Source organism: Taudactylus pleione, unplaced genomic scaffold (assembly GCF_031769625.1).
Source record: "Taudactylus pleione unplaced genomic scaffold, aTauple2 ptg000216l, whole genome shotgun sequence".
Taxonomy (NCBI): domain Eukaryota; kingdom Metazoa; phylum Chordata; class Amphibia; order Anura; family Myobatrachidae; genus Taudactylus; species Taudactylus pleione.
The window spans coordinates 1,916,240-1,937,762 of record NW_028284618.1 but is presented as its reverse complement, the minus strand read 5'-3'; the positions used below and the strand labels follow the sequence as shown (position 1 = coordinate 1,937,762).

At 43.7% G+C, this 21,523-nt stretch overlaps 1 protein-coding gene across 1 annotated transcript in view; it reads left to right on the top strand.

Annotated features, from left to right (window-relative positions):
* MALRD1 (MAM and LDL receptor class A domain containing 1) overlaps window positions 1–21,523 on the top strand; it is a 612,799-nt gene that overhangs the window by 210,405 nt on the left and 380,871 nt on the right. Inside the window, exons 19-20 of the mRNA XM_088478591.1 lie at window positions 11,317–11,493; window positions 13,425–13,581. Coding sequence (XP_088334717.1) covers window positions 11,317–11,493; window positions 13,425–13,581 — 334 coding nt within the window. The remainder of the gene's footprint in view (window positions 1–11,316; window positions 11,494–13,424; window positions 13,582–21,523) is intronic.

Genomic DNA, 21,523 nt, shown 5'->3' with positions numbered 1-21,523 from the left:
CTTTATTCTCTGACATCCATTTCAAAGGGGCGTGATCAACCTGAATTTCCTTCCCATCAAGTAGTACCTGAGAGTTTCTAATGCCCACTTTATGGCCAGCACTTCTTTCTCAACCGTAGTATACAGTAGTTTCTCTCATGTACATTCAATTTTCTGCTTAAGCCCAAAACTCCAATAAAATAGGTAGACTTTTCCTGGGGGCATAGGTCAGAAAGCTTGTACATATGGTACACTCCATTTAGCACTTCACCAGTGCTTCTATCACAATATATATATTCCATAGACAAAAAAACCTTATGGTTTCACATGTCCCATTAATGCTTCATAGACATATTCTGAAATTTGACAAAACCTACTGAATTTCTGCCATTTAAACTAAAAAAAGCAATAAAATTCCGATCATTAAGGCTGACTCCTTAATGGACGTGTTCCTTGCACAATACAGATACAGTATGCCATCACACCCTTTGGTTAACTACATATTCAAACACTCTCACAGAGTGAGATTGCTGTCACTCACAAAATGGTGGAGCTGCTAATTCACAGAATTGTGTGCTCATTGGAATACACACATGCAGTCTTTGCAACTGAGTTCTGAGCAGTTATGTGGCACACATATCCCACTCAGTGCCCACAATCTTCTCATTCGGTCACCACAACATTCCCACAACATCCTTCTCACTCCATACATCCATCTCACTCAGAATACACATTCAGCTCCATAATTGCTAAAACTATCATACTCTGTCTATGCATATACACTTTTTTCCCCTATACGCCTCCATGCTCCTATAACTTTCCCTATCCCTACTGCTGTGTGGTCTTCCTACTGTGCTAGCCTGTATTCCCTCAATCACACAAATCTGTCTTTCCCCATCCATGCCACCCTGTCTTCCTGCATCCATGCTACTCTGTTTCCTTCCATCTGCACCACTGCCTTCCCCCCAGCCATGCCACTCTGTCTTCCTCTCATCTGTGCCACTCTTTATTCCTCCCTATGCACCATTCTGTCCAACCCAACCATGCCACTGTCTTCCATCACCCGCACCACTCTGTCCCCCCCATCCGTACTAATCTGTCTTCCCCAATAGTTACTGTTGTGTGTTTTCCCATTGTGCTAGTCTGTATTCCCTCATCCGCACCAATCTGTCTTTACCCATCTGCACTAATCTGTCTTCACACATCCAAGCCACTCTGTACCCCATCCACGTCACTCTGTCCCCCCAAACTGTGCCAATCTGTCTCCTCCCCATCCGCACCACTGTTTTTCATCCATCTGCATCATTTTGGCTCCCCCCCAATTGTGCTGCTTAATCTTTCCCCATCACCACGCCTTCCTCTCTCCCCCATCCACACCGCTCTTTCTCTTCCCCCATCCACCCCACTCTAATCCCATCTGCGCAGTTCTATCTTCTGCTCAGACCTCAGTTGCATAGACTGCATGTGTGTATTCCAATGAGCACAAAATTCTGTGAATTAGCAGCTACACCATTTTTTGAGTGACAGCAATCTCACTCTGTGAGAGCGCTAAATCCACAGGGTGTGATGGCAAGCCATATCTGTATTGCGCAAGGAACAAGTCCATTCAGGACTGAATTGACAGCCTTGCATTCTTGTAAATATTGGTTCTGCCTCCACACCCCCAACATTAAGCCACTTGGGGACCAGTTGCCCAGGTGATCCTGTGATGTGGGAAGGAAATATAATATGGTTTATATAAAATAGAAAAAATGCTCCTATCTCTGTATTGTGGAATGTGGTAGGATAGCTACGAGAGAGAGAGAGAGAGAGAGAGAGAGAGAGAGAGAGGTGGTAGAGGATGAGGTAGATAGAGAGAGGTGGAAGGTAGTGTAAGAGGGAGAGAGAGAGAGGTGGAAGAGGGTGAGGGGGATAGGGAGAGGTGGAAGAGGGTGGGAGAGAGAGAGAAACAAGGGAAAGGAGATGGCAGAAAGAGTGAAGCAGTGAAATAGGATTAGAGATAGAGGGAGAAGGGGGATAGGGAGAGAGACCTGGGAGGGAATAGAGAGATGTTGATATAACCTATTGGGTGGTTTCGATAGGGTAATCACTGCATGTGAAATGCAGAGAGTCCTTAATTAGACTTGCAGGTTTATTGGTAACAGCTATAACACAGAGGGTTAACAGCAATAACAGCGGTATACACGGTGATGCAGGGGAACAGCGGTGGTCCCTGGTGTGCACCTGTGCAGTACTGTGACACTCTACTTAGTGGCATGCGTCTACACAGTGGCATCTCAATGACCTCATTCTGCTGGGGTCATTGCACAGAGACGAGGAGACAGCACAGGAGCGCACTCCCCTCTAACAAGAGACAGTTGGGATAAGACAAGGGAAGAGAGACAGACGGAAGAGAGACTGAAAAATGAAAAACAGACACAACAGCTTTTAACCTGAAGGTTGTGCTGGTCCAAAATACTAGTACTAACATATACTTAAAAAGGAAAAGCACAATAAATAAATATTATAAAAGTAATTTTTTTCTAATGAAATAAATGACAAAGTTTGATTATGTGCAACTTTAGAAACAGTTGTTTTTATACAAGTTCTCTAAGATATGACTTTCATTCTGTACTTGTTGGTCATAACTCTGCTACAGTAGAATAAATTCTCCAAGCCCTATGAAATTGATCTTAGAAGAATGTATCCAGCGCAGATGGCAATTACAGACCTTGTGAAGAGATCTATTATATTCCGCTTTCCTTATGCGGTGTATCCAACTGTCTCATGTAACAAATAAAACCACATCACGAAAATCAATTTATTTCTGTAGAGCATGCCGGTAGATCTATCATCAGTGAAACTTTTCTATGATTGTAACTTCTCAAACACTGCATCCTGCTATCTACTGTAATATTAGTGTTCTAAAAGTTTCCTATGAATCAACAGCTACATGAAAACAAAATAATACAAACTCACCATATACAGTATAGGACGATTACACACATTATTTCAGCTAGGACATAATACAAAACATAATGAAATATGCAGGAAACTTTTTTTTTTTATGTATACTTGTCTTTAGAGATGTATGGGTGCTGTATGTAACATTCACATACAGATGTGTCTTGGTACACCTATCCTTTTTGCACCATATGGCGTGAGATGCTGCGCTCTCTTCATCAGTTTTGTTACCTCTTCTTTACTTTTGCATCTTAGTTCGCGTATAGGGCTTAATTCAGAGATGTAGGCACACCCGATGGTTTACGTACATCTCCGATGTTTGTTTAACTATGCGTGTGCAGGGCCTGTACTGCCTATGTGCAGAACGGGTCCTACATCATCACTGCAGTCGCCAGATGCGTGACAGTCTGCAGCAATTTGGGGGCGGGGAGGGGGTGATGATGAGGAACCTTCTACAAAGCAGGAACATGTTTTACTACAGACTCTTCCTGCTGCTATTACATAGTTTCACACAGTAGCTGCATCCAAAAATTAGCTGTCCCCATGCTCCCTAATTTGTTACTTTGGTAGCAGTTAAACTTCCCCTGCCGGGTCTGCATGGTGCGCATGCATGGTCAAAGTTCACAAGCCAGATTTCCTAGCCGTAAGGAGGAAAAGGGATCCAGGAACCGATGCCACCTGAAGATGGCATAGGTTCCCACAGGGGATTCAGTATGTAATACCGCCGGCCGGCGGTTCTAATCCCGACAGCAGAAGCCCGGCAGGCATGAAGATCCCGATCGCTAATTTAGGTAAGTACCCCTAACCCTACCCCCTACCCTAACCATCCTTTAGGGGTGTCTAACCCTAACCTCCCCCCCTAGTGCCTAACCTTAATCCCCCTCTAAGTGCCTAAACCTAACCCCCCCCTTTCCCGAAGCCTAAACCTAAGTCTCCCAGGGGGTGCCTAACCGTAACCACCCCCCCTAGTGCCTAACCTTAATCCCCCTCTAAGTGCCTAAACCTAACCCCCCGTCTAAACCTAAGTCTCCCGGGGGGGTGCCTAACCGTAACCTCCTCCAGGGGGTGCCTAACCTAACCCCCCCTCCCTCCCAGCCTAAACCTAACCCTCCCGGGGTTGCGCTAACCCTAAACCTAACACCCCCCCACACACACACACACACTCGGCTGTCCGCGAACCAGCTTACCTTCATTCGGTATGCCGGGCGTCATGCTCCCGGCGTAGGTCTAATGACAGGCGTCATGTCATTAGTACCTTGCCAGGATTTGACAGTCGAGAAGCCGGCGGTCGGCATTTCGACTGTCGGCTTCCTGACTGCATCCCCTCACAGGAGTTTGCCCATTGTGCCTCTAATAATGAATGGGCCTGTTACTAAAAACATTTGGAAACTACTATTTCTGCATGTGTAATGAGCCCATTCGTGATCATGAATAGTCCCCTCAGTACATTAGCATAACACTGACCACCCAAACCTGAAAACTCTTTAATAGGTTCAGTACTTTGCAGCAGAGCCGGATTTAGGCCCCTAAAGGGCCCTAGACACAGTGCTAGTTTGGCCCCCTCCTTCTTCCCTGGCACACACACACCCCTTAGGGGTATATCTACTGTTTGGGATGGTATTAAAGATTTTTTGCTGCTACTTATTGCAGAAATAGAAAATATTCTATAAACTCAAGTTAACATATAAACAAAGCCAGTACAGCTGAGTGATGCTCAGCTTCCTGGCGCTATTGGCTGCCAGCAGTAATGAGCAACTTAACCTATAGCTTTTACCACTAGTCCCTCCTGTGTATGTGTTGCGGGATGTAGTCTGGAAGCCAACGGTCTAAATGCCGACCGCGGCTTCCAGACTACTTAATCCCGGCGAGGGTTGAATGACAGGCATCTAAATCTAGATGCCTGTCATTTTACCGACGCCGGGAGACCGGCGTCCGGCATCCAGATCAAAGTGATGCCGGGGGCGCCACAGCGGACAGCCGCGAGTGGGGGGGAGGGTTAGGTTTAGGGCTCCCGGGGGGGACTTAGGGTTAGGTACCCCCCTGGGAGGTTAGGGTTAGGCTAGGGGGAGGGAGGGTTAAGGTTAGGCACCCCCGGGGGGAGGTTAGGGTTAGGCACCCCCCCAAGGGACAGGTTTAGGCAGCGGGGAGGGTTGGTTAGGTTTAGGCACTTGGAGGGGGGGGTTAGGGTTAGGCACAGGGGGGGAGGTTAGGGTTAGGCACCCCTAAGAGGGTTAGGGGGGTTAGGTTAGGTTACTTGATACTTACCTTTAGGACGATGCGGCCAGCGGTAATACATATCACACCCTGCGTTGCTCGGCTCTGATGATTAATCTTGCTGAGCACACTGGAAGCCTTGACTAGAGCTTCCAGCAGTTTCCACAAAAAAATAAATAAATAAGATGTTCAATTGTTAAAAAATAGTAAAAAAAAAAAGATAATTAGCAAATAAAAATTATATATATATATATATACACACACACACACAGAACATACAGGTTAAGTGCAGTACTCCAGGCTAAAATAGAACTCCCAGCGACATTATTGTCAACATTTCAGTGCTTTATTTACAGTAGCACTTTCATCTCAGTGCTAAAAAAAGTGCTACTGTAAATAAAGCACTGAAACATTGACAATAATACCGCTGTGAGACTCATAGGGGTATTCAATATGGGTGCGATTACATCGTTTTTTGCGTTAATATCGCACTTTTTAACGTTTTCGCGTTAATATCACTTGTTTTAGTTTTACACCGTATTCAATTTCAAAGACTTATCGCAGTTTTGAAAAGGCTTTGATAAAAAACGGTGATAACTTTTCACCATTGAATAGGTGTCGAAAAAAAGTGCAGAATTGGGGTTTAGGGGTGCAGGCTTAAAAAAAAAAACATGCACCCCTGAGATTGACATTTAAAAAAGAACTGTGTCAAACAAAGTTTAAAAAAAAAATAGGAACACCCCAAAAAATTTATTTAAAAATTGGGGTGCAAAAAAAAAAATGGGAGAAAATTGTTAAACAATAGGGAAATAGGTTCAGGGCTATTCTGCATGTATGCGGCAGGTGTTTTCTAGAATAGAATTATAGCGGCAGGTGCACAAATGCAGAATTTTAAAAAAATTACTTTAGGAACACCACAATATGCTAGTACCCATTTTCATGTACCCCAAATTTGATGGGACCACTTAAAAAAACGAAAAAAAAACCTAAGTGCTCTTCTGCATCACTTCTTCAATGTCGGGAAAAAAACACCTTCTGCAGCTATTTAAATCCCCGACTTTCAATTAAAGGCTAAAACGGGGGTACCCATAGTGTTCCCCCATGTTTTTACAACTTTAGGGGGGTCTTACAATTATTTTAAGGAAAAATTCGTAACTTTACGCAAATCCAACTTCGGAGTTTCCCGTTTTCGTTAATTTTATTTTGAATACGGGGATAAGCGGGAGCGCGCACCATACCTTTACGCAGAAAAAACTCCGATATGAAACGTTAACTTCGCCAGGGAAGTTAACCTTTCATATTGAATACCCCTTGTGAGTTCTATTTTAGCCTGGAGTGCTGCACTTAACCCGTATGTTCTGCACTGTCCCCTGCTCGTGCGGGCTCCCGGCTGGTACTTTATCTTCCAGGGAGAGCCGGACATTTTCTAAATATACATATTTATATATATATATATATATATATATATATATATATTGCAGGATCTGGAGTGCCGAGCTCTGTGATAGTTAGATATTATTTATATATATATATATATACATATATATATATATATATATATATATATATATATATATGGGGTGAGCGGGTTCGGTTTTACTCGGTTCTTATCGCCACTTTACCGCAAATTCGGCTCGATTTTATTCGCTATCCAAAACACATGTTCGGCGATAGCCAATAAAAAGATCCGAGTAAAACCGAACCCGCTCACCCCTAATATATATGTATGTATATATATATATATATATATATATATATATATAAAACCACAGTAAACCGGCACTCTATTCCCTAAATGGCAGCTTGCCAGGTGTTCGTGACATAAACCTGCTGTACAAATATGCCTGGCACTCTGGGACCAAGTATATTGGAAGTAAGAAGCACAATGCTCACAACAGGTAGGCTACCGACGTTTCGTGGTGCCAACCCACGCACAGTAATATAATATATAAATATATATACACATGGTAATACAATATAACACACATACAGTACTAATATATATATATATATATATATATATATATATAAAACATGCCCTGAGGAAAATGTTTGGATAAATAAAGACATTGAAACGTTGGCGTAGTTGGTCTCCTGTCTACATTATTGCCAAGAGTGCCGCTTGTTGTGTTGTTACATATTGTAATCTATCCATTTGGAGGTTTATGTGAAGGCACCTGCACTTTTGAGTATACTGGCTGAAGAGGAGTGCTGCTAGAGTGATTTGTTTATATATATATGTCCTAGAGCACACACACTAACCAGGATACAAATACAAGATAGGGGAAGGGGAGGGGGGGGCGAAAACAAAGACAGATGGGGAAACAGAGGGATGGTTTAGGGCACAGTACAGAGCACCAAATGAGACATAGATACCTATAAACATAGGGGTGGACAAAGACTGGTGGTGATAAATTCATACACACTGGGAGAGGGGGTATACAAACACCTACCTACCTATTTAATGATAGCAGCACGGGGAAGAGGTGGAGCATAGATGTCCAGGAAATGCACTGCAACTGCAAAAACAAGGCAACTGCCACGATCCTCACAGCATGATGTCACAGGAATCCCAGGGGGCGTGGTCAGCACTCGGCAGACTGCTGCCTGGCCCAGGAAAGGAAAGTGAGCACCCGACCAGCAGCAGAGAGCTGGCACAGTAATGGTGTGTACACACTGGGCGATTAAAGTGGACGACTGAACGATATCGTTATCGTTCAGTCGTCCACTTTATCGCCCATTTTAACACAAAAACGATGAACGATAATGACGACGCGCGTTCCCGCGGGTCGTTCGTCATTATCGTTCATCGGTAACATGCAGGCCAACCTGACGATGTCGTCAGGTTGCTGCATGTTGGGGAATGGGGGAGAGAGCCCGGCGCTGAACGATATCGTTATTGATATCGTTCAGCGGATGTGCTCAATGTCATGAACGACATTGAGCACACCCTGCCAGGGACACACTAGACAATATCGCTCAGGGAGCATATCGTCTAGTGTGTACGCACCTTGGTGGCCACATAGTGCTTTCTCTCTAGGAATAACTAGTATTTATTTCCCCACCCCGCCCGGTCAGTGCAGATCCTGCGGCCAGTAAAAATGAGAACAGGATTTTTTTTTTTTAATCTGAACTTGTCAGTGGCGTTTGACAGGCGGGCCCCCTAGAACCACCGGGCTCTAGGCGGCCGTCTGTACTGCCTTGTGGGAAATCAGCCCCTGCTTTGTATGTGGAAAGTAAGGAGAATTGTTATTTTAAGTTAAAAATATCCAATCTTTGTTCATAGCCCCTGGGACATCTCCCCCCACTAATGGTCAATTAATCAGTTAGCTTAATTTGGCCAATTCTGTAATTTTTGGGGTGATATTCTGCAGAATAATGTGTTAAATGATGCAGGGCAGATATATGGGTGTGCTGTATGGGTGACCACGGCTCTCCAAGAAGGGGGTGTGCCTCTATTACAGCTGGCCAGCTCCCCTACCCTGCATTGACACAGGTATGGACATTGAAGGCTCAAAATCAATGTTACAATTGATGCCATAACTGACACATGACCGTCTTAGACAGGAAAAATATTGATGTTTTGGAACTTTGATATATTGTATTGCATCCATATACAGAGCTGGATGGATTCCTCACACCCGTCCTGCTCTGCAGATGGGTGTAAAATACGAGTGCTTGAGTAAAGCATTGTGATACGTTATTGTGATAGCGTCATTATGCTTTTCCGCAATGCCTTTTTTACATTTTTTTATTTTTAAAGTCTACTTTTTAAAGCCCCTCCTTCCATAGTGTAACCAGCACTAAAGTACTAAATCTAAACCAAAGCTGATAGCATCTAATTGGGGGTAAAACATGAGGTCCCACAAAAATGTTGCTATCAGTGCTAGACATTGACAGCTGGGCTGGGGACTCCACAGCAGTGGGACACACAGCATAGGGCTGAATTTATTAGGGAAATGTGAACCACAAATAAAAATCAGATTCCCACATCCTTAGAGAAAAACAGCCCAGCAATAAAACTCTTCCTACACCCCTGGGCCTCGGGGTAATAGTCATAGTAAAAAAAATGATTTAGTGTTTTATTTTTTTGCTGGTGAAGTACAGGCCGTAGCAAGTCTTGTCATGCCCAAATGTAGTGGCTGCCAGGAGCATGCTAGTATGTTGAGAACCATAACTGCCTGCATGCCTTGGTATCCAGGGCCTGCTGGGACCTACAGGAAACCTTTGAAAAAAAAAAAAGACTTTTAAATTAAAACACTGACAAAACATATACGGAGTTAAAGCATTTTATCGAAATAGATAATTATAAATGCTCCCTGAAACTTTCCCTCTTTTTCGCATTTATTACTCACTCAGATGTAGGCTCCTTTACTTTCCAACTGCCATCCAAGTCCTGGCTTGGCAAAATATAAAAAAACAAAGCATAAAAAATGTTTACAATGACAGATACTTTGCTCTGATTGGTCAGAGCAGGGAAAAAGCCTCTCTAATTGTTTACGACCAACAATGTCCTAACTAATCAGAGAGGTTTATTTTCTGCTATAACCAATCAAAACAAAGCACTTGATTTTGAACCAGATGCAGACGCAGCCAATTTTCTTCATAGCCCACTTGTAGTGTCTTGCAAAATCATTATAGACACACTATCGTAACTTGCACCAGCCCTATAGCAGGTAAGGTTCTACATCTGAACATGGCCTCCTGTGTAAGCAGCTCTTTGTCTTTGGACAAAGTCATTTTCATCTAAATGCCCGCGACATGCCAAACGCCCACTGAAATCCACTGCTCCAAATCTGCGCTGCATCTTCGTGCATTAACAGTCGGGACTCATTCGCCGCGTGACTCAAATGCATGCGCAGACGTACAACATTGGCCAACTGCTTGCGGCACTGACACTGCGTTGAATCACGCCCAGAGTCTCTCTCATTGTTGTAAACAGCCAAGGGCCTGACTTAGAGATATAACTCTATTCCTATAATGACGCATTTGAGCATATCGTCCCGACTGCGCATGTATTATGAACGTACTGCGCAAGCGCCAAGGTACCTTTGCAATGCCGATCGCTGTGAGGATTGATTTGCAAAGTGATTGACAGTCAGGGACCATTTGGGGGAGGTAATGGGGAATGGTGTCTCGGCTGTTTTTCCGGGAGTGTCGTAGCCGGCATCTACAATACCGTACGCAGATAAAGTTCCGAAATCTCAGTTCAGGCGGCCATTTTGTGTGACCATAAGGCCGATTATCGACAACGGTGGCTGCATATCTGTACGCACTTGCTTGGACCTGCGAAACCAGCGGTGAGCTTCTCAATATATTTGCAGCCGGCTACGCCATAACCATATTTTCGTACAGCAGCTGGGTATGGGATTTCAGCTGCGAATACATTAGCGTACATCTCCGAATCAGGCCCTTAATGCTAATTCCTAAGGACACACCCACCCACACTGTCTGCAGTAGAGACAAATGCTCCGACTGTCAGGATGGCGCCACAGTCCCCTAGATTCGGGACGGTACCAGCTAAATCAGGGCAGTTGGGAGGCATGTATACAGCATAGACTAATACTTACAACGTACAGTAGTGAAGATCAGTGAATTTTAGCAGCACTGTCTGTTTTTGAGGAGACAGGGCTATACTGACAATAATGGAAAGTCAGAGCATTGCAGCTTACCTAGGGCCGTAACTCATCTAATATTTATATATATATATATATTTTTTTTTTTATTACACTTGAACTAATTAGCTAATGGGAACATGAGTGCAAATAAATTACAGGAACAAACGACTAACCATAGGAACCAAATCCCTTCTTTAGACTGAAGTGTGAGACGTAATTATAAGTTCAAGTGGACAAATTACATCGATCGCCCAGCAGCCAAGTGCTTTTGTCTGACAGTGTTAGTATCTGACCTTTTATCTCATAAATAAGAGCTGGGATTTTTTGTTGCACACCACCAGCATGGTTAGATGGTTAATGCGAGTGTCAGAACTGCACGGTGGCACATGGAGATCTATCTGGTCATACATGTCATGTCCTTTCCTCAAATCTGAAGCTGCCTCTGGAGAACACCAAAGCCCACAACATGCTAAAAGGCATCAACTTGCTGGTGTGTTTCACTGCTTGCTGTGTTCAGTTTGTTGCATTAAATCATGCAGAATGTAAATAATGTTGTCTTTAGGTGCATTACCAACCTGGTCACCAATTCCACTGCAGACCTCTACTGTGGCCACACTTCCTGTCCATAACTGCACAGCGGATGAGCATGTATGCAGGACGAGCGGGCACTGCATACCAGCCACAAAGTTATGCGACTTCAGAGAGGATTGTTTAGATGGCTCTGATGAAGCCCACTGTGGTAAGTAAAATACCACTGATACAATTGCAGTTCTGCTGTGACCTACAATCGTGCTTCAGACTATAGTAGACTATTGTACTGACACAGGCCAGACTTTTTCCAGGCTACAGTATAGCCAATGATAGCATTTTTATGTTGTTTTATTCTCTTTCCTAAGTACTTTTAGTGAGCATATTGAGGGTTTGAAGATAATAAATTAACTTTATTATTACAGTTTACATTATTCAACATAAACTTTCCCACCACCAGTTTTCTATGTGTTTTTTTCCCTTTCGTTTAATATTATTGTGAGGGTCCTGTGTTTTATATGGTCTCTCATTAAGCTCAACCGTAGGGTTCAGTGAGGTCAAGGAATATTCGGATATCTGTCCTAGTACTCACCCCAGGATAGTTTTAGACCAGGACAAAAATCAAGTTGGAAAATATTTGGTACATCATACTTAATGTAAATGCAAACAAACACATATATAAGTGCAAACATTAGTGTGACTGGCATTAAAGTCTGTATTGCAGCAGGTATCTGGATAGAAGACTGACAAAAGGTCGACAGTGAATAGATGGACACTAAATGGTCGACAGGGACAGAAGGGCAGCAGGTACAAAAGGTTGACAGGTTCAAATGGTCAACACAAAATGGTCGACCCAATTTTTTAATGGTTTTTCCAACATTGTTAGGGTCAGGCACTTGGGGCGGGTTAGAGTTATGCTGCCAGAGGGGATGGTTAGGGTTAGGCACTAAGTGGAGGGTTAGGCACTAAGGGGAGGGTTAGGTTTACGCACCATGGGGAGGGTTAGGGTTTAGGGGTTAAATTAAACAAAAATGTGTTGACCATTTTTGTGTCGACCATTTGTGCATCAATCATTTGAACCTGTTGGCCTTTTAACCATGTTGACCTTTTGCACTGTTGACCTTTGGTCCATGTCATCCTTTTGTATGTTGACAATTTGATGTCGACAATTCACTGTCGACTTTTTTTCTGTTGATCTTTTATGCCACACCCATTGCAGCATAATAGACCAGGAGGCTGATGCACAGTTGAATTTACGCCAGACTACAGAGTGTATCCTGCGTGATGCTCCAGAACTGAGCACAGACTAGTACAGTACATGTAGAGATGTACGCATTTCATTCAGCTTCTCCACTTGTCGATGCAACAGTGCTATGTGCAGTTGGAGGTAAGGATACAATATGTGTAGGCATACAGTATCTTACTTACACTGATGCCCAGCACTACATAGTGCCCAGTAGTGGCAACATAACTTCACTGAACATTGCCTAAATCAGAACGTCACATTGAAGTCTTTACATCTCTCCAGTCATAAGTGAAGATGCAACTGTTATGTATATGTTCTTTAATCCCCTCACTTGCAGACGCCCAGTTCAGGAGAATGCTCAGTGTGAAAATACGCTAGTTACACTCGGTAAATATGTGTACATTTGACCTCACATCAGACCATCAATGTTTAGGGTAACGCCAACTTTGCATCCTGTTCCTATAACAAGCATGTCATGAATAGAAAGAAATAGGTTACTAATTAGACTGATCTTCCTGCTCTTTACTTGTACCCCCCATATAAGAGCTGGGGTTACACCAGCAGCCTTAGGCAACAGCTCTCTTTCCCATGACAAAACCAGGTCCTGGTTTTACCAGCTATCACAATGTAAAAACCAATGTTATCCTACATACAATGCTCTGGTACAGTACATGTAGCCTTGTATTTTATTTTGCTGCTAATTACCTCCTCCTCACTAAACAGTGAGCTACATGTTTTCAAACTAGACCTTAGTCGAATACAAAATCTGCAAACTGATAAGACCATGCGACAATTGTTTTTCCATTCATTTATTCATTGTCTGTACACGAAAGCCATGTAGAAAGACTTACTGTACGTATAACATCAGATTAACCGAAGCGCACTCAATTTCCAAGTTCCAGAGCTCTGCAGCTTTGAAAACGGGAGCATGTGCCGGTGGATTCAGCCGAGGCTTTCTTTTCGCCGAGACACGGCCTTCCAGTGGGAAGTTGGTCAAGGAATCACAATTCATCCTGGGGAAGAGAGTCACAGGCCTCTCAAAGACCAAACCACGTAAGTGTTTATTGCTGGAGACACCCACAGGAACCACCCACCCTCGTTGCAAATTGTGTCCATTGCCCAACTGTTTTCTTTCTATATTAATCAAATGTCCTCATACATCCAGCCTGCTACCCTATAGAGCGTAGAAAATGTCTTGCACAGGAAAACTGCACAGATAATTGGATGTTTTTACTGACTGTAAAATTTACTAGGCATAGTACTGCAAATCTACATTTATTATTATTATTATTATTATTATTATTACTTTTATTATTTTTTTATATGGCGCCACAAATGTTCCGCAGCACCTTACAAAGTACATCAACAAGTTGTAGACAAGCGACTTACAGAACAATACAATACAGGACCAGCACATGGATAATATACATTGCTGCATTAGCAACCAGAACACCCAGATAAGCAACAGAGCAAAAGCAACCAAGTGTTAGGTGCCCTAGTGGTGAGTAAGAAGTAGATGAAACTAAAGTAGGGAGAAGCACAAGAGGGAAGAGGGCCCTGCTCGTAAGAGCTTACATTCTAAAAGGGAGGGGAAGACAAACAGGGGTGATTTATCTAATTGCTCCTACTAGTGCATTGATTTCTTATATGTTACTTACATTAATTCCATTCAATGTAATACTTTGGTGCCTACTTCTGCCGATTATCAGTCATTTATGCTTTGATGCGCCTTTGGACTCAGGGCCCGATTCAGACCCGCTCGCTAGGCTGCATTCGCACGCAGCCAGCCAGCCAATTTTTGCAATCTGCGCATCCGTACGCATCGCACTGCATGTGTGCAAACTAGTCCATGCGATTGGGAAGCGTTTGTTCACTGCGCATAGACAGCTCTCTAGCTAGATTGACTGGAAGCTGTTTGTGGGTGGTGACAGGGGATGGTCCAAGAAAATGGGGGAGTGGAGGTGCGAACGCAGACGTGCCTGAGCATCTTAATGCCGTTTCAGAGGCGTGCATAATTAAGATGCAGTGTCATAGTATATGTCTCTTGGCTGAAATTTACACTGAAGCGCTTGCAGTACTTGCGGCAGGGTATGATCAACCACAAGTGCTGCGATCGCATCCGATGGTACTCGATTTTTACCGATGGTTGCATACATTTCCTGGAGATGACGTGCATTAGAGGGCGTCTTAAGACAGGCTGGTGGGCGTCCGCATACACAGAGCGATCGCACGCTAAGACATAGTGGGCTTGCTAATGCCTTGCCATGCGATTGCTTGCCTTTGCCAGATTTGCATACGCTGGGTGCGTGCGAACGCATCTAGCGAGTGGGTCTGAATCGGGCCCTAAGATTTTATATTATGGCAGAAGTCAGGACTTGTTTTGCAGTGGTGGATTCGTTGGCCTCACTTGTACAGTAGATGCCTGTAAGGTGTGACCCTAGCCACAACGTAAGAAGACACATCTGCATTTCTGAAATGCTCTGTTATGCTGCGAAAGGTTAGGCACACAATCAAATATAAGCAATGACCTCCTCCAAAGTTTTATTTAAACATCTTGTTGGGCTAAAAATTAGCATTTTTGCATATTTTGAGCAGCTAGGAATGCCCATCTCATACCCAAGGTTGCCCATCAGATTTGCACATCCTGACATCTCATGAACCAGCCAATATCTTGACACACAAGTCCATGCATGGCCCCATATATTACATGTTCTATTTCAAGACCCAGAATGGGTCCGAAATATTGATGGATACATTTCTTGTTGTTACGTTTACAAATAATTATTTGATGTTCTATGGCATGTTGTGCATTTATTCTACTTGGGTGTAATGTGTTACTGGTTGACTTTATATAAGTAGTATATCAGTAATAGGGATGTTAGGGACCCACCTGATGAGGTCACCGTGAAGTAGTAGGTGGGCAAATATCTTTGGCCAAACATGTACTAAGAACCTCAATAGAAAATCATGTTAATTGTTAGTTTATTATATATATTTTGATAACAGCAAAGAGTCCAAGGCGCAAATCAGTTCCTTTGTGTAGTGAAAAAAGTATCTCTCCTGACCATCTCTAAATCTGTATATTTAATTGGGATATATTGCAGCTCTCCTCCTTAGCTCTCCTCCAGAGCCGTATTAGATCTATGACCACTAATGGTAGATGCGGGTAACTAGTTTCGTCACAATGGGACTTCGTCAGTAGGCGTGTCACACGCCTACTGACGAAGTCCCATTGTGACAAAACTAGTTTGGGCACTGGAGTGACGCTTGGTATTGGTCCCACCAGCGCGAAGGAGAAAGAGCTGGTTACCTGCATCTACCATTAGTGGTCAGACGGATTAGAGGATATCCGCCGTGCGGTATTCACCTGGACTCTTTGTGATATGCTTGCTCATTTTAGACAAAATGTGAGTGTTCCTATTTAGAATGCAATAAACTCTTTGTGATTTATTTCACGATGGTGCTCTCCCTTTTCTTTGTGCCATATATATTTTGATATTTAGTGCTATTAGTGCTTAGAGTGTGCATCTGCATTCCCCCCTTTTTTCTGCATTAGAACTACAGGTCTCAGCATAGTAGCACCTCTTATTATGTTTAAATTAGGATGTGCAGCCCAGCCTCCCCCCTTTTGCCTCCCCCCTATCCTTTTTCCTATGACTTTATATATGACCATCATTAGGTCGTTTAAATTCTCTTCAAATATCCCAATTTTTAAAGGAGCTAAAAAAAATAAACAATTGTTTTATGTTAAAAACATGCATAATATATTAGTAAGATGATAGCAAAACTAACTAAGCCATCAGACCATTCTCATCTTTCTGGTGTTCAAATGATAACGAGTAAGAACTTCTGAAAAAACTATCAGACTGGAACAAGCAACATTTTGGATAACACAAAATATCTTCTTTCTGCACATGACTGCACCTTAATATACACTGGATATACATTTTCGAGGGTGATCTCCTGTATTTATAAATCAGGAGAATGTGGACAATCTTGTGAGTGGCCCTCGTGTGGTATTAACATGACCATCTATTGTAATAATTTTACAAAGTTACATTGAATTTGAAGTATGCACCCATGCACAGGGGCACCAAGAATGGTGGGGGGGACAGGAACTAATTACCTGGGGATGTTCGAATGCCAGACGGAGGCCCTGGCCACCTGTTGTAGGGGATAAATGCTTAGTGTGGTTTTTCTAATTTTTTGGGAGGAGACTAATTTCACTATCACCAGGGGCCACAGGGCCTGATTCAGACCCGGACGCTATTTGCGTCCGCTCGCTGGCTAAAAGGAGCCGGATATGTAAATCATGTGCACGCACTGCGTCACGTAAAGCCGCCCACTAAGTAAGACGCCCCTTTACCACTCACAACACACGTCATCTCCGGCAGTTGTAGGATTAATTGGGAACATCGAGAGCCATCGGAGCTGCTCGCAGAGCTTGTGGTAGCCTTTTCCCACCACAACATTGCGAGCAGTTCAGGCTAAAATACAACCCAGTCACGTGTGTAATGACGCTACTTTGCTAATTATGCACGCCCATGAAACTCCATTCTGACGGTCGTGGCACGCCTGCGTTCGCACATCCACACACCCCTTTACAAGCACCTTCCCCTGTCACCACCCACAAACGGCACTATCTGTCACTCAAAATAGCGGCCCAACTGCGGGCTACAGGCTAGCACTTTCCCATCGCGCTGGCTGGTTCGCACATGCGCATTACTACTCATACGAATGCGCAGATTGCGCAAAATCGCTCAATTTGAGAGAGAGCGCAGCATAGCGTCCGGGTCTGAATCAGGCCCAAAGTACGAACCTGTCCGTGTAATATATAAAAACGTAAAAATCACCACAACCCAGAACTAATCCTGTAGAACCTTTTAGAGGCCGATTCAATTAGGTCATGCTGCGCTGTCTCTTCTCCCAGGTAAAGTCCCCAGGGATATTAAATCACAGAACCACGAGGAAGCCATGAGCAGCCCAGAGGTGCAATTAATGCAGGTGAATGCAGAGATAAGCATTAACTACCTCACAAACCAGCATTAATGTTGTGGGTTTACAATCTTGCATTATATTTGATTAACCTTACTGACTTGTTAATTAACTGGCCACACACAAGTTGGACTAGGGGGCCAGGCCGGGATTGGAGCGGGCGTGCAGGCCCAGGAAGGAAGTACAGTAAAGGTGTGTTGACACAACTTGCGTCCAAAATGTCTGGCCAGAAAGATGCAATTGCGTCTGCTTGGAGAGACCTGACTTGCGGGTACTGAGACCCTAAAGCTAGTTGTGCATTAATTATGATGGTGATGACGGCCCCAGGGCTGCGTCTAACTAGACGAAAGTGATTGAGACACCGCCATTAAGAATTAAACTTGTGCAACTGTGCTTTAAAAGTCATATTACACTGCACTTAAAACTTGTTTTACACAATTAAAGTATGTTTCATTTATTAGTGATGTCATATATAATGTTCGATTAGCATTTCAGATGCTCCATTCCAAGCCACTTGTATACTTATTATTTGAACTATATGGTAATATAGTGGTTGTTGATTGACAGCCATGTGGCTCACAGCCAATCAGTGGCCGCTTACTCTAGGGCGGCCTCTGATTGGCTGGCGGCCTGGCAGATGACGTTACCCCATGAGGGATCCGTTATTTACCGAGGATGAGATGTATGTGGAAACACATACATCTCTTCAGTGTCTGAGGGGTACGGGCTCATTCGGCTTGTTGTTTTGCCAAGCCTCCATTGACTCTACTGGAGAAGAGGACCGACGTGCACCAGGGTATAGGTGAGTATTTAATTTTTTTATTTTTTTTTAAGGAAACCCTTGGATTACTACTATAGAAGGGGACTGATCACCAGGAGAAGGTAAGTATGTGTGAGTGTGTTTAGTTTGTAATAAAATTTTACTATCTATGTTGTTTTACTATTTTTTTGAATGTGGGGGTATGGGTGTGGCTGGCACTTGTAGTTCCACAAGTGCCAAAGGGCTGGCATGCTGGTACCTGTAGTCCCACTGTATAAAATAGTACACATCTATTATTACCAGTGTTTCTCCTGCACCCACCTGCCAGGGGTACAGGGAGGAGCCCGGCCTTCATCCTAAGAGTAGGGGCGAGTTGAATGGTGAAAGGAGTACAGGTGAATCCATTCGCAATGACTGAGGCTGAAGGTTCCATGAAAACCAAACGCCTGAAGGGTTAAGTGCATGCAAACCTTTTTTTTAAATATTAAAATATTATACCAGCTACTATTCCTTGTGTAAATTATTATATATCTTGGAAACATATTAAATAAAAAATACACTGGTACCCATTTTCAGTGTTAATACTAAGAAATTAGAATATTATTAAAGATACATTTATTTTCTGTTACCATTACAGCAGATCATTTAGTGAATTATTAGTAATTAATTTTTGATTAATTTCTTGTCTTGGGATCAGTGAGATGGAAATAAATGTGTAAGCATCACTTTCATTTTCTGTTCTTGGCTCAGTGACCAAATATGCAAATAATGTACTGATGTAGGCAGATTGTAGCAATCTGATTTATAATATGTGGCTTTAAGAAAATTCCTTAATAGAACTAGGAGACAATTACTGTAAGTAACTTGTGACAGTTTAGCCAGAGAGTGAATATGGTGTGAAAGGAACTGCAAACACAACCAGGGTATATTTACTAAAGTGCGAGTTTTTAGAAGTGGATATGTTGTCCATAGCAACCAATCAGATTCAACGTAACAGTTATCTAGCACCTTCTAGAAGATAATAGCTAGAATCTGATTGGTTGCTATGGGCAACATCTCCACTTCTAAAAACCTGCACTTTAGTAAATATATCCCCTGGTGTTATCTAGTTAGTGCATTAAAATATCTATTCAGTAAAACAAAGCTAATAAATATCCACTGCAGCTGACAGTCTTTTTTTTTCTATGGTCCCATAACCATTCCCAATCATATACGATAGTATATTCAACATTATTATTTCGGTAGGACTTTTAAGTTTGACGCTATTGTAAAAGTACACATATATTGGTCAGATGCTGTCAACTGTCTCCATCACAGTGGTGCTAGATTTATGGGTGCAATATGACACTTCGGGGTCTAGTTACTAAGTAAGCAGTGTTAGGACACAGAGTGAAAAGTGATAAGAAAGTGATAAGGTGCCAGCCAATCAGCTCCAAACTGTCATTTTTCAAACACAGCCTGTGAGATGACAGTTGGGAGCTGATTGGCTGGCACCTTATGACTTTCTTACCACTTTTCACTTTGGGCTCTATTTACTACAATCCGCATTTGTAATGCAGATTGTAGTGTGATATTACCGACTGAATTCGCATTGCGAATTCAGGCAATATCACAGGGACTTACTACAAATCCCTTGCAGGGACAGAGCTTGCGATAAAGCTCTGGACCTCATTCAGAGTCGGTCGTTGCGGCCGCACGGTCGTACGGGAAAAGGGGCCGGATATGCAAATGATGCACTCGCATGTTGCGTCCCTAAGTTCGGATCGTTAGCTGCCCGACCAAGGGGAGGAAGCGGGCGGAAGATAAAAAATATGCCCCCTTCTCGTACGCATTACACGTCATCTCCGGCCATATATGGATTAATCGAGACCATCGGAACTGGTCGTAGAGCTTAAGGTTGACCATACCCTCTCTTAAGCTCTACGATCATGTCAGTGTTAAAACCACCCATGTCACGTGTGCCATGACACTACTTTGTTAATTATGCACTCCCATAAAACGCTGTTCGCATAATTTGGCACGCCTGCGTTCGGATCTCCACTCCCCCGTTTTCAAGCACCTTCCCCTGTTACCACCCACAAACGCCTCAATCTGTCACTCAAACTACCGACCTGGCTGTGTTCAAGGAGAGAGAAATTTCTGATCATAGCGGCTAGTTTGCACAACTTTACGCATGCGCAGTTTAGCGAACATCGGTGACCGACTCTGAATGAGGTCCTCTGTCCCTGCGAATCCCCTCCGGAGCCTTATTTTTTGTGAAAATACTGTGACAAGTGCCCCGCGCATGCGCCGACCGGCCGTCGCTGCTGCCGCCCTGTTGCCAAGCCACGCCCTGTCGCTAAGCCCCACCCCCACGACATCTGCCTGTGGTCTCACGATCTCTGCCGTCAAGGCCGCACCATCCATTCCATCAAGGTCGCAGCTCGGCCCTCATGGCCACACCTCTGCCCTCAATGCTTCACATCGGCCCTCAAGGGCACATCCATTTTATCAAGGCCGCACTTCGGCATTCAAGGCCACGTCTTGGCCCTCAAGGTCACGACTCTGCCCTCAAGGTCGCACCTCTGCCCTCAAAGCCATACCTGAGCTTTTAAAGCCACACCTTGGCTCCCAAAGCCACACCTTGGCTTATAGCCATATCATTTTACTTGGTTGCACCTTCTCATCCAGCTCCCATTTCAGCGATCTATCTGCACAGTTACTATCACTCTGTCCTGTGCCAGTCTGAATCCACCACCAGCCACTAAATACCACCTGATCACCAGTATAGCCATGTAAGCGAGTATAAGACCAGACAGCAACCTAAGTACCGGTGTGTGTACTAGCCCTAAGTGAAATATGGGTGTCTGTTATTGACAAAAGACCTCGCCAGTGTGACCCTAGAGGTCATACGCGGTGACTGACTGGTGATCATAACAAATACATGCATGATTTATCAGTGGTAGATATGTCAGAGTCAATGTTGCCTCCAGGCACCAGCTCCCGAAGATGGCACCCAGACATCCATTGCCCTAGGTTCCTCTTTATGACCCTCACTCCTGGCACACTATATGCACCTCTCTCCTGTCAGCATCATAGACGTTACATGCCGTCAGAAGAGCCTATCCAACCTGGAGCCCATAGGACACAGACAGAGGAAGGGAAGAGGTATGCCGCGTTTTCGAGGTGGGATGGGCAGTTTGGTTGTAGCTGGGCTTTTGATATTAAATCCAGAGAGGCCAACCACTATCTTGTCTCTGG